General features: G+C 40.1%; 1 protein-coding gene across 1 annotated transcript; it reads right to left on the reverse strand.

Moving 5' to 3' along the window:
* Positions 1-1519: 1519 nt before the first annotated feature.
* LOC113028401 (uncharacterized) lies at positions 1520-8405 on the reverse strand. The gene is made up of 11 exons (XM_080305231.1): positions 8387-8405; positions 7410-7509; positions 7170-7232; positions 5681-5842; positions 4862-5056; positions 4581-4736; positions 4319-4464; positions 4029-4224; positions 2876-3021; positions 2586-2781; positions 1520-1865 (listed from the first exon to the last, which is right to left on the reverse strand). The coding sequence occupies exons 2-10, from the start codon at positions 7470-7472 to the stop codon at positions 2637-2639; spliced, it is 1272 nt and encodes a 423-aa protein (XP_080161357.1). The 5' UTR covers positions 7473-7509; positions 8387-8405; the 3' UTR covers positions 1520-1865; positions 2586-2636.
* Positions 8406-12167: the final 3762 nt, after the last annotated feature.

Here is a 12167-nt window from a genome sequence, read left to right on the forward strand (position 1 = left end):
CTTCAAGGATATGCCTACCCAGACCATCTCTACCACACTGCCAAACTGGTCATGCTAGATGATATTATGGGGTTGTTACTCCTCATACACTTGAGCAGCCACTGGTCCTGCTGCTAGGTTGATGCTATTCTACAGCCCTATCCACGGCTCCTCACATCTCCTCCACACTTTAGTCTGTACCTTCTTGTGATAGCACCTATGGATATGTCATCCTGGAGTTGGACTTTCTGTGAAGCCTCAGTGCGATGCAGGGACAGTCTCATGCAGTAGTGGCAAGAATCAGTCAGGAGGGATAAGATCAATGATCTGTGAGAGGAGGGGTTATTCTGTTGCCTCTCATGCACCTGTTGTCACTTTTATTTACACCAAAGCAGGTGAACTACACTCATCACAGTTTCTGCTTCCTAACTGGACAGATTGTATTCCTTAAGTTTAACTCATTGTGTTTTGATGTGATGCTCCATTATTCATCTCACCTGTTTTATTCAACATGGATGCTTTCTGAGGACCGATGCTAATAAACATCACCACTCAAAAAAAAAACAAAAAAAACCCATTACATTTTCTTAGAATGAGTTCAAAGGCGGCTGTTGCAGACATGACTGTGAAAACACTCAGACAAACACAGAGGGTGTCGGGTTTGTTAGATGAACTATATTTAAGACAGAACATATGGTACAAATTACTAATCAGGTAAACCAAAGTAATCCTCAAGGAATAGATGCACAATCAAACAGGTGATCTAAATGCTACGTTCCATTCTTATAATACCACCAACACACAGAGCTATATGAGGTAATACACAGGACGTTGTGCAACATAAAGTCATATAAGAAACTACAAATAAAAGTTATTCTGGTCCCTGATCATGATGATCCTGCAGTATGGGTTGGTCCCTATGAGCAGCACAATGACAGCTGTGAGTAAACAAACTCTCCCTAACGTTGCTCTTATTTCCCTTTAAAGAATTTATTCAAATACATTTAAAAAAAGACAACACCTTTTTATTTATTTTACTTATAGATTATAATAATGTTTGCATCACAACTTCTGTCTCAGCACTCCTGAACCAGGTTTTCACAAAAAATCAGTAGTTGTATCAGCGTCTGCCACACCGGTGGGATCTCTTCTACAAATTTCCCAATTTATTTCAGAAACACTAATGATAATTAAACCGAGATTAAAAGCATGTTTCTGAAATAAATTCAGTTTTTTGTCTTTTTTTTTTTAGTAAATTTTAACTCAATTACTTACTAAATGTAGGATGTTCACTTCACTTCAAGTTACAGTCATTAATCATTTTAAACACATTTGTGCTTTTTAGCAGCTTTCTTTGCTGCACCCTGCTTTGTGTTTGGACTCCCACAAATTTTGGATTTGGCCTTGAGCATCTTGACCTGCTGATGACCGTTGAGGTCAATCGGTTTGGGTTTGGTTGCTTTGGGGGCCTTTGCTGGCTGTGAGGTAGTGTAAAGCGAGTGGTAAGGAAGGTGATATGTAGACAGCATCAGCAGACTGGTCAAATTTCTTACAAATGTACTTTATTTTCTGGCACCATCTGGTACCATTTTAAAACAACCTCGGTTGTCAAAATCTTACTTGTTTTGTACAGAATTTTACACACACATGCACCTCATTAGTCTCTACCATTAAGAAATAGGTTAACGATACAATCTAAACAAAGAAACAGGAATAACATTATTTACAAACTCATTTACACAAATAAATGGTTTGAAAAGTAAAATGCTGCATACAATACAAGTCAAAAGATTACTTAAAAATAAAATAAACGACACTATATAGAAGGAAATACCCTTCATTTGGCACAGGTGGCTCGCACCTTCAGATTAACTTTCTCCATCCATCTAGATAAAGAGAAAAGATCCAAATTAGTTACTAGTGTTAGTTATGGTATAATATGATGACCTTAAAGCTAATCTTAACAGATAAAGATGCATCTTTGGAAAATGGTTTTGTTCCTGTAATAAACATTCACACATGCAAAACATTTTTTCCACATATTAGAATCTCTCAGCGTCCAAACTTCAGTCCTATTTAACTACATTATTGACTTGCAGCTGTCTTACATGCATAGTGGCAGTAGGGGGCAGTCACACATTAGAGGAGCTAAAGTCAGACCACTAACTTGGATTTTAAAAGTGTTGTTTCTTTACTTCTGATCAAATATGAACCTCTTAAGAGTCAGTTAGGACAACTGATTCATTCTGATGTGTGTTAAATTTGAAACCATCGTAGCTTACATTAATATCCAAAGTAGAGGAAAACATCAAACCTGGCTCAATTTAAAACCTTTTTCAATCATTGAACTTGAGGGCTGTTAACTGGTAGATTAAAAACACAAGTCATGGAAAAACGGCAAATCAGCTGTAGTTTTTACAGACTTAAACTTGGCATTGATTTTCTAACCTAATCAAGAATCCAGCGTATTCCTCAATGTGTTCAACTATATCCTATATATATATGTAACTATATTGGCAAACGCAGGTAAAGAGGTTAAAGTCAGTTTGGAATATATGGTAGGCATTAAACAAAATATAAATATACAAAAAACTAGTGGCACTCACCTCACAGACACAGTGTGCAGGACACTTGACCTTGTTCGGTTCTTCAGTGGGTCATGGCATGATCCCTGCTGCTTCCTCTTCCTCACTCTGGCATCTCAGCTTAGGAGGGTCGACAGCGTTCAGTCTCTCACCTGAAAGATGGGATGGCCCTCCACAAGTCCCCACCAGCTTCACTTTGTTAAAGAAAGCCCACACTCTGCAGAATAAGGGGGGGGGGGGGAAATCATGCTGATCACTTTCCTGAGGTTTCCTGAAGCTGTCAGTACATGACCAACAACAGCCCATCGTACCTTAGTGGATGCAGGCAACGGTTGCAGAGGATTGGATTCCTGGACAGGTTCAGACGTCTTAGGTTAACCAGTTCGACAAAGGCTTCAGTATCCAGGTAGTTTAGACAGTTGTTACTAAGACGAAGCTTCTTGATATTCTGCAGGCCCTGAAAGCAAAGGAAGCTGGCATTTTATTTAAGGCTCCAGCAACAGGTGCATCTCTGTAAAAGTATTTTGTACACACGGTTCAGTGTGGGTACCTGGAATGCCATATTAGGGATGTAAACAAGCTGATTGTGTGAGAGGGAGAGCAGGTTGAGGGAGCCCAGCTGAGAGAACGCTCCAGGCTGGATCTCTTTCACATGATTGTGGTCAATAATAAGCGCCTGCCACACTGGTTGGATCTATTCTACAAATTTCCCAATTTATTTCAGAAACACTGATGACATGTAAACCGAGATTTCCACAGATATAAAAGCATCTTTCTGAAATAAATTCCTGTTTTGTGTCTTCTTTTTTTTTTAATTTGTAAATTTTAACTCAGTTAATTACTAAATGTAGGATGTTCGCTTCACCTCAGGTTACAGTCATTAATCATTTTAAACACATTAAACTCAAGTCTGATTGATGTGAAGTTTTTTTTTCTTTTTTAAAGTATCTGTATCTATTTTCTATAAAATATAAGTCACAAGCACAAGTAGAAAAATAAAAATTAAGACATTCTTGGACAGTCTCTGTGAAGCCTTCATAGAAAATGAAAGTCAGGAGCAGAAATCAGTGGTTGGACTTGGCCTTTGACTAGAAACACCCCCCCCCCCCCCCCCCCCCCAAAAAAAAAACCAAAACATCCCTGCTTGTTTTTCAAAGTTGAAAAATTGAATGTGAGTGCAGAGTGTGCCCCTGTGTCAGCTGAGTCAGTGTTAATCCTGGCACCTCCTCTCCAAAGCAGAGCTCAGCCTCTCTCTGGCACTGCCGCACAGATGTAACCTTAGGCCGCCTAAGGTTACATCTTTTGGCATCTTACAATGCTGTGATTGCAGCCATTACCCAACTCTCTGTGAATGGTACTCATGGCCATTGATCAGTGGTTATGAGAATTTGCATAATTATGATGAAGGAACTGACTGAAGGCATTAAATGAAATATAAATATACAAAAAACTAGTGGCACTCACCTCACAGACACAGTGTGCAGGACACTTGACCTTGTTCAGTTCTTCAGTGGGTCGTGGTATGATCCCTGCTGCTTCCTCTTCCTCACTCTGGCATCTCAGCTTAGGAGGGTGGACAGCGTTCAGTCTCTCACCTGAAAGATGGGATGGCCCTCCACAAGTCCCCACCAGCTTCACTTTGTTACACAAAGCCCACTCTCTGCAGAATGGGGGGGGGGGGAGAAAATCGTGCTGATCACTTTCCTGAGGTTTCCTGAAGCTGTCAGTACATGACCAACAACAGCCCATCGTACCTTAGTGGACGCAGGCAACGGTTGCAGAGGATTGGATTCCTGGACAGGTTCAGACGTCTTAGGTTAACCAGTTCGACAAAGGCTTCAGTGTCCAGGTAGTTTAGACAGTTGTTACTAAGACGAAGCTTCTTGATATTCTGCAGGCCCTGAAAGCAAAGGAAGCTGGCATTTTATTTAAGGCTCCAGCAACAGGTGCATATCTGTAAAATCTTTGAAATTTTCCATTTTGAAGTATTTTGTACACACGGTTTAGTGTGGGTACCTGGAATGCCATATTAGGGATGTAAACCAGCTGATTGTGTGAGAGGGAGAGCAGGTTGAGGGAGCCCAGCTGAGAGAACGCTCCAGGCTGGATCTCTTTCACACGATTACGGTCAATAATAAGCTGCTTTAGTGAGGACAGACCGTCAAATGACTCCTAGAATCATAAAAAAACCAAGGACTGCACTGAGAATTGTTGGGTAGACTTCTTGAAGTTAATTTTAGTTTTTAAAAACCACTGAAAATGATCATGGGATATATGTGGTTTAAGTCTAAGAATACCTGGTAGAGGATCTCAATGTTGTTGTTGGAAAGGTTGAGGAAGACCAGGCGACCGAGGCCACGGAACGCCCCCTCCTTCACCTTGTGGATGTTACAGCGCTGCAGCGACAGGTGAGTCAGGTAGGGGGTGTGCCTGAAAGCCCCAGTGGGGAGTTCCTGTATGTCATTACCTTGAAGGTCCAGTTTGACTGTTCTCTATAAGGAGATTACATATTAGAGGATAATAATAAGTATTTAATAGGTACTACAGCTTGAGAAGTTTAGCCGAAGCCTTATCATTCTTTAACAGGGGTATTAAAATTTGTATTTGCCTCGAAATAAACACCTGTTCAACAGAATTGTTTAAACAGCCCCATTTTTGAGGATTGTTTAAACTCCACAGCTTACCCGACTGTTGTTGCTAATCATTTTCATCCCTTTATGACCACAGTGCATTCAACTTCTGATGGCTGCTTCCAGCAGGATAGCGTACCACAGAGCTCAAATCATCTCAAACATGTTCCATGAATATGACACTGAAATTACTGTACTCATATTTTCTCCACAGTCACCAGATCTCAGTCCAATAAAGCATCTTTTGAATGTGGTGGAACAGGAGATTTGCATCTTAGATGTGCAGCAGGCAGCTGTGTGATGTTATCATGCTAATACGGACCAAAATCTGGGAGGAATGTTTTAGGACCTTGTTGAATCTATGCATGACAAATTAAGGCAGTTCTGAAGATAGAAGAGGATGCGGTTGTATCCTCTTGGTCGTATCCGGTTGCTAGCAAGGTGTATCTAACAAACTGATGAGTAAGTGTATATTTTTATAGATACCTCATCAACATTAGGAGGAACCTGGGTCAGGTTCTTGTTGACACAGGTCACATTGAGCTGGACACAGCAACACTCCTGTGGGCATTTTGCTGCTTGGACTGCAGAGACCCAGAAGACCAGCAGGTTGATCAGCAGAATCCTACGAGTAAGGCGAAGGTGCTTCTGCATGGAAAACACTCATTCAGTCTTTTAGTTTTGCTACATACTTCAAACAGTAACATTAATTGTTTAAAGTGCAAACACACCAACAAATTACTGCTGATTAGAGTTTAGTAATTCTTTAGGTTGGACACTGTGCTTGGTTACTGTCACACAGTGGAAATTTGTATTTGTTTTATAGTCTGTTTTATGCTGATTTTAATGTTTATTTGTATGTGTGGTTCTGATTTTATTTGCATGATTTTACTTTTATATTTGTGATGCATGTTTTTAGTGTTTATGTATGACATTGTTTTAATCCACTATGGAGTGACTGGACAGTGGACAAATTAGTCAATAGCAGGCACCTGTTGAGGTGTTGGGTGTGCCCTGATGTGGCCTATCAGCTGCTGAAAGGATCTGTTAGAAAAGCTGGGTCAGCACCTCAATGAGGGAGAGGCCCAGATTCCAGGAGCATGTAGACGCTAGATGAAACGGCTTGCGTGAAGACGGGCTGATCGGTGCGACTTGGTGTCCAATTCCGGCCACAGAAAAGGCAACCGGTGGGAATCAACGTGTGTCATCAACAGACACACGTTGTCTGTGAACCTCTGCCTGCATTTGTGAGTACTGTTGTTCACTGGTTGCAGCTTCACAAACAATGTTTCTGGTTAGTATCTGTTTGTTTATGTAGTAGGTTGGAAGATGCTACATGTTTAATTTTGTATGAAAATCACCCCCCCGCTTTTTTTTTGGTTTTATTGTGACTTATTCTAACACTGTTATGCGTTGCCATCCCGAGGTTATACCTCATTATGTCAGTAGATGGTGTTCTTGCACTGCTGTGGAACTACCAGAGGGACTCTGCGCAGCTCAAAAATAAATGAGCTCCGGCCTGAGCAAGACTCTAATTTACGAGAGCTACGCAGGGCTCTCTAGCCTGTGTGCTACCGGCGAGGAGGAGGCCGCTGTTGCAGCGAGATAAGTTTCCATGTTGTCACTGGGCTTATGTTGGTGTGGGGCCAGCTTCAAAAGAGGAATTTTTTTTTTTTTTCTTTGATCCTTATGTGTAACATTTAGGCTCATAGTTCAAGTGTCTACATTCTCTCAGTGGAATCATAAGGAATGTCATTCTCAAAGGTTTAAAAAAAAAAAAAATCTAATTTAGACACTGTGGGGCAAGCAACTGTCATTTAGTTATATGGGTGAGGGTGATTTTAAAAATAATTTTTGAATCAACACAAAGGGCATTTTTAAATTTCAACACAGGTGGCTGATTTGTTGCACTCTGAAAATGGGGACATTGAATGGAGTGTTTTTAACCGTCTGGTGTCCACGGCTGGTGACTCACTCTTTGCCTCTCTTCCTTCTTCCATCTCCACATCTGAGCTTTCACACTCCACTTGCTGTCCATCTGAGAACGAGGCAAAATTTGGTATAGCATTAATCTATTGCTTAATTATCCACACCTAATCCATAACGAAGTAATGACAGAAAAATGTTATAAAACCAAAACATTGCAGGTATGTTTATTATTGTTTTTATACTTGAATACTTTTGCAATGCAAAAACTAGTATGTGTTATTGTTACCTGTGCCGTTTTTAATCCAGCTGGTGAGGGATCTACTGCCTTTAGCAGCCTCACAGAGCTCATTTTGTAACGGTTTCCTCCTCTTCTCCTGAGGTATGTTCTGTACAGTGTTATATCATGAGTAATAATTTCCAAAAAGATTATACCTAAGTCACACACATGCACATACAGTGACATTTTATACCTTCTCCAGAATACTGTATATACTATAGCCACAAGTTTGCATCATGGTGCTGAGCCAGACTACTTCCTTTGTTATTCCTAGTTCTATAATAATAACGTAATAGGAATAAATATAAATATAAAATGGATTTATGATGATTCAATTTGACTATCCACACTGTGCAAGTAGAAAGTTTATTAAATGTTTAAACTGTGGAGATACAATAATTTTGCTGCTGTAAAATCTGGATTTTGAAATATAAATCTAATATCTGTTTCTTAATGTATTTTTATTTAAAACAGTTAGGTTTTAAAATAAATATCGTAATTATAATCTGTAGCGGTTTTTCACACGGGGGGTTGCGCGGGGCGGCATCGTCTTGGGGGGCGGCATCACGGGCACCGAAAAAAAAAAAAATTGCTCGTACTCGTGCTGCCCCGACGTTATGCCAGTCTGTGGCGGTCCTAGCCTGTTTGGCGCCCTGGGCGAACACTCCCTCTTCACAACAGGACAAATTGACACTGATTAATTAATATTAAAATCTGTAACATAATGTACAATTTCTTCTTGGAGCCCAACCAAACACCTCAAAATGTTCAAAACTTTTTTTTTACACTTATCCACCAATTCCTGAACGTGTGCACCCCAAGTTAACCTCTCATCAAACCACAACCCCAGAAACTTATAAATTTCCTCACTCTTTCTCATCCTGTGCCATATAGCTTCAGCTTAATGTCCTCATTAACCCTCTTCCTTGTTTAAAAAAAAAAAAAAAACTGTCTTAGTTTTATCAACTGAAAACTTGAATCCCCACCTACGACCATTCTTCCACTTTTTTCTTCGATGCCCGTAGATTCATTGAGAGAACGCACGCACGCAGAGACAAAGTAGATTAGTTGAGAGATCAAGTAGAAACCATGAACTAAAAGTAAGAAAACTAAACAGTGGATTAGTGTTAAGGTAATGATAAATAAATTGATAAAATTAACAGTGACATTTAAAGCTGATCAAGTATTCAAGGATGAATGGAGGATTCGATGGCAGACTGCATAAGAGCTGTTGGGGAGAAAGGAAAATGAGGCTGGAGGAGTGAGTTAACAGGTTGATGTGTTACAATGGGGTTGTTACAGGAAAAATGATTCTATGTTTCTTTACCTTCTTTTAAATGTACAAAGATGCCTCTTGTCTGCCCTTTGCCTATGGTTAGATTAGTTTAGAATAATCTTTTTAGACTTTCTCAGCAAAGACATACTGTTTTGGGACATATTGTTTTAGATTGTTTTATCTCTCACAGCCTTCTCCCAGCTCTCTGCTGACGAGACTAGCGCCACATATGGAGTTGTTTATTTTATTTGTTTTGTATTTTCTTATCCTGTTCTCACTGTCTTTCCTATAAAAATTACCAAGCCACTGTGCATGGTGTGAGTTGTCCTTAGCAGCTCACCCGTGTACACGTTTGATAAAGAAAGTAACTTTGTCTCATTGTGTCTTTATTTCTCCTGGGTTTTTTACAGAGTTTTCCCCCAACATTTCTTGGTCCTTCGGAGCCGGAGCGCCTCCATCGTGTCCCATCTCCGTGACCAGTCCACGTTGCTCGTCTGTCGACAGCCCACATACTAGGTGTGTGGTCAAAGACCAAGGGCGTTAAATTCGAGTCTTGGCCAACGTTCTTAGAAAGCGACCCACGGTGGTGGGGCCCGATCGAGGTGGACCAGACCCGGCGACACTGACCAGGTAGATACAGACACACTGACACAATCTTGCGTAAAATCGTATTTTAAATTCAGGGAATTTAAAATAGCGAAAGTAGCTCGTCGAGACTGGAAGCTCCCCACTTCTGTGGGTTTAAAGTAGCTCGTCGGCTGGTAGCTTGGAGCTCGTCGACTGGAAGCTCCCCACTCTTGTGGGTTAGGTTTGGAGCTCTGAGTAGCTCCCCCAGCTGGGTCAAGGGAATAAGTAGCTCGTCTACAGAAAGACTGGCAGCTCCCCTTATGATAAGGGTTCCGATCGCGCGAATAAGTGTGAATGTGAATGTATGTGTGTGTATTGTTGTAACTAACGGAGCAAGCTGACTTTACACGGTCCAATAAGAGACTGAGCCGCTCCTACTGTGTTTTTCTTTTACTGCTGTTCACTGACGTGCTGGTGAGTTGAGAGAACGGTCGAGTTCCGTCTCGTAAAGTTCACACCGCTTTTGGAAAAGTCCGAAAGTAGAAGGGCGTGTGAGCAACCACTCTCGTCTCTAATACCAGCGAAGGTGATAGCAGCTGTATTGTGTATATATTACTTAAACAAAAATAAGTAAATACATAAATAAGATGGGTAATCAAGCAAGTGAAATTAAAACTCACTCCTGCTGACGAGCAGTGGTGAGAAAAGAAAAATCCAGACGCCGGACAAAAACAGTGTCTGTAAACTGAGAGATTTAAGAAAACAAAATATAAACAGTCGGGAGAACAGAATCCAACTGCCAGTTTAGTAAAACCAGAAGACGAGACACTGTGCAGTTCCCACAATCCTTTTAGTAAACCATCACTCACTCCTGCAGCCGCATCTGCAGCAACACCCATATCAGGAAGAACATAATAATCCCTTATTAGGTGAAAACTAGAGATCACAGTAGTTTTGTAGTAGTTTAAAAGGGTTGAAAACAGACCCCACTGAGTAGATATAAATATAAAAAGTACGAAATAAAGATGAACAAAGGGAAAATTACAGTAGAAATTATCTTTAGAGTATTTGAAATTAATAATAGCAAGGATAACAACCTGTAAAGTGATATTAACAATGAAACACAGTTGGCATGATGACCATGCCCACAATGTATAAAATGAATATAAAGCAAATAATTCACACGAAAATATTTTAATAAAATAAATAAGGTATATTAAGGCTGTGTCACTGTTCAGCCAAGGACAGTGTGTGAGAAGGTAACTGTCTCCACCCTGGGAAAAGGATGATTCTGCAGGTCATCTGAAGCCCTTGATGGATACAAAATAAAATATAAATAATATATTATAATAGAACTGCCTGGTCCGCCATGCAACAGAGAGAACAAATGTGACCGCAGATTGGATGAATTCAAAATTATCTGTTTGCTGAATAAGATGATCCTAACTATCAAATTGGCCCAGTAGTAGTATAGTGGTACACACTAATAAAATATTATAATATGCTATTGCTGTTATATAAGACAAAGAGGATAATATTAACAATGACATAATATTAATATGAAGAGGCACCTTAATCGGTTATGATGTGAGGTGGATAATTGTTAAGCAGTAGTCTGCATCAAGCTTAAGGTTTGCTGAAACTCAGTGTAATGACATGTGAGATGAAGACAATACAGAGAATAACTAAACTAATGAAGTGCATAGAGGCACTTGACCAGCTTGAAACCTATCATCCTAGAATGACACATTGCTGAGATATAGAGCACACCTATAATAACAACCAATAAGCAAAACCCTGTAGACAACAGCTAAAACTACAGGATTGAGAAGCTGAATTAAATATGTAAACACTGCTAAGCTGATGAGCATGTTACACATTTTCTTTTCTTTTTATTTATTTGTTTCTTTTAGAGCAGAAGCTGCTGTAACACACCCAAAGAAAGACTCTAGGTCTGACCAACCGTCTCAGTCGTGGGCAAAAAGATGTCAGTCAATAAAATTCTAAAAGATAATTTGTTGACAAAAAATATATCAAGAGATAAAAGATAAAACAGTCCAGTGTCCCACTTATGAATTGTATAAAAACACACAGTCCCAAGGCCAGAGCCAGCTATGCCACACAGCCAAGTTGCACTCCACATGTTGCCTTTAACAGGGTTAGAAGTTGTCCTTGGAGACCCACCACCCTGCAAGCATATAGTCAGTGGTCACTCAAGCCTCTGGAACTCTGCTGCCTTTAGGCTGTGGCATATAATAGGCCCTGGACTGCACAGAGAGACAAAACGACACACCTAATATAAAATTCATAGCGCAAAACCCATCCATCCCAATCATATCTGATTTCATCACATTACATACCTGCACAGAGAGACAAAACGACACAGCAGTGTTTGTAGTGTGGGCTATAAGAAGACCAGTGTATCAGTGCAATCAAGTACACCTGCCTCTAATTAGTCCAACCTCATTCCAGCCATTGGCTCACCAAAAATGTGACACACACACAACCACTCCCAACCCAGTGCAACTTCACACAATAATATGGAGCTGAATTAACACAGGCACATTAGTCTACCATGTTACAAGCTGCATGCTATTACAAGCCAACATATGCAGACTTCTGCCTTGTTCGACTGGCAGCATTTTTTTTTTCTTTTTCTTTTGTGTCCTGACACGTTTATGTTTTTTGTTTTTGTTTGATTATTTTGTTGGTTTTGGAAATGAATTTAAACGAACTTGTGACAATACTTGAGAATCACAGTGACACATAGTGATTAGGCATATGATTGAAAAATGCCTAGGTTTAGAGCTGTGAGCTATGAGCTGTGAGCAATGCAAAGTTAAATATATATTTGTATAAATGGGAAACAACCCTAACTTGAAAGTTTGAAATGTGTGAGATCCATGCATTGTTTGAAGAACTAG

The sequence above is a fragment of the Astatotilapia calliptera genome, chromosome 8 (genome assembly GCF_964374335.1).
Source record: "Astatotilapia calliptera chromosome 8, fAstCal68.1, whole genome shotgun sequence".
NCBI lineage: Eukaryota > Metazoa > Chordata > Actinopteri > Cichliformes > Cichlidae > Astatotilapia > Astatotilapia calliptera.

Bases quoted from the DNA above. Each gene is read 5' to 3' on its own strand.
- LOC113028401 (XM_080305231.1), bottom strand. From the start codon at position 7,472: ATGAGCTCTGTGAGGCTGCTAAAGGCAGTAGATCCCTCACCAGCTGGA. The intron at 5,057-5,680 runs GTATCTATAAAA...ATCTCCTTATAG, and splicing joins TTCCTCCTAATGTTGATGAG to AGAACAGTCAAACTGGACCT. The intron at 4,465-4,580 runs GTACCCACACTA...CTTTGCTTTCAG, and splicing joins TCCCTAATATGGCATTCCAG to GGCCTGCAGAATATCAAGAA.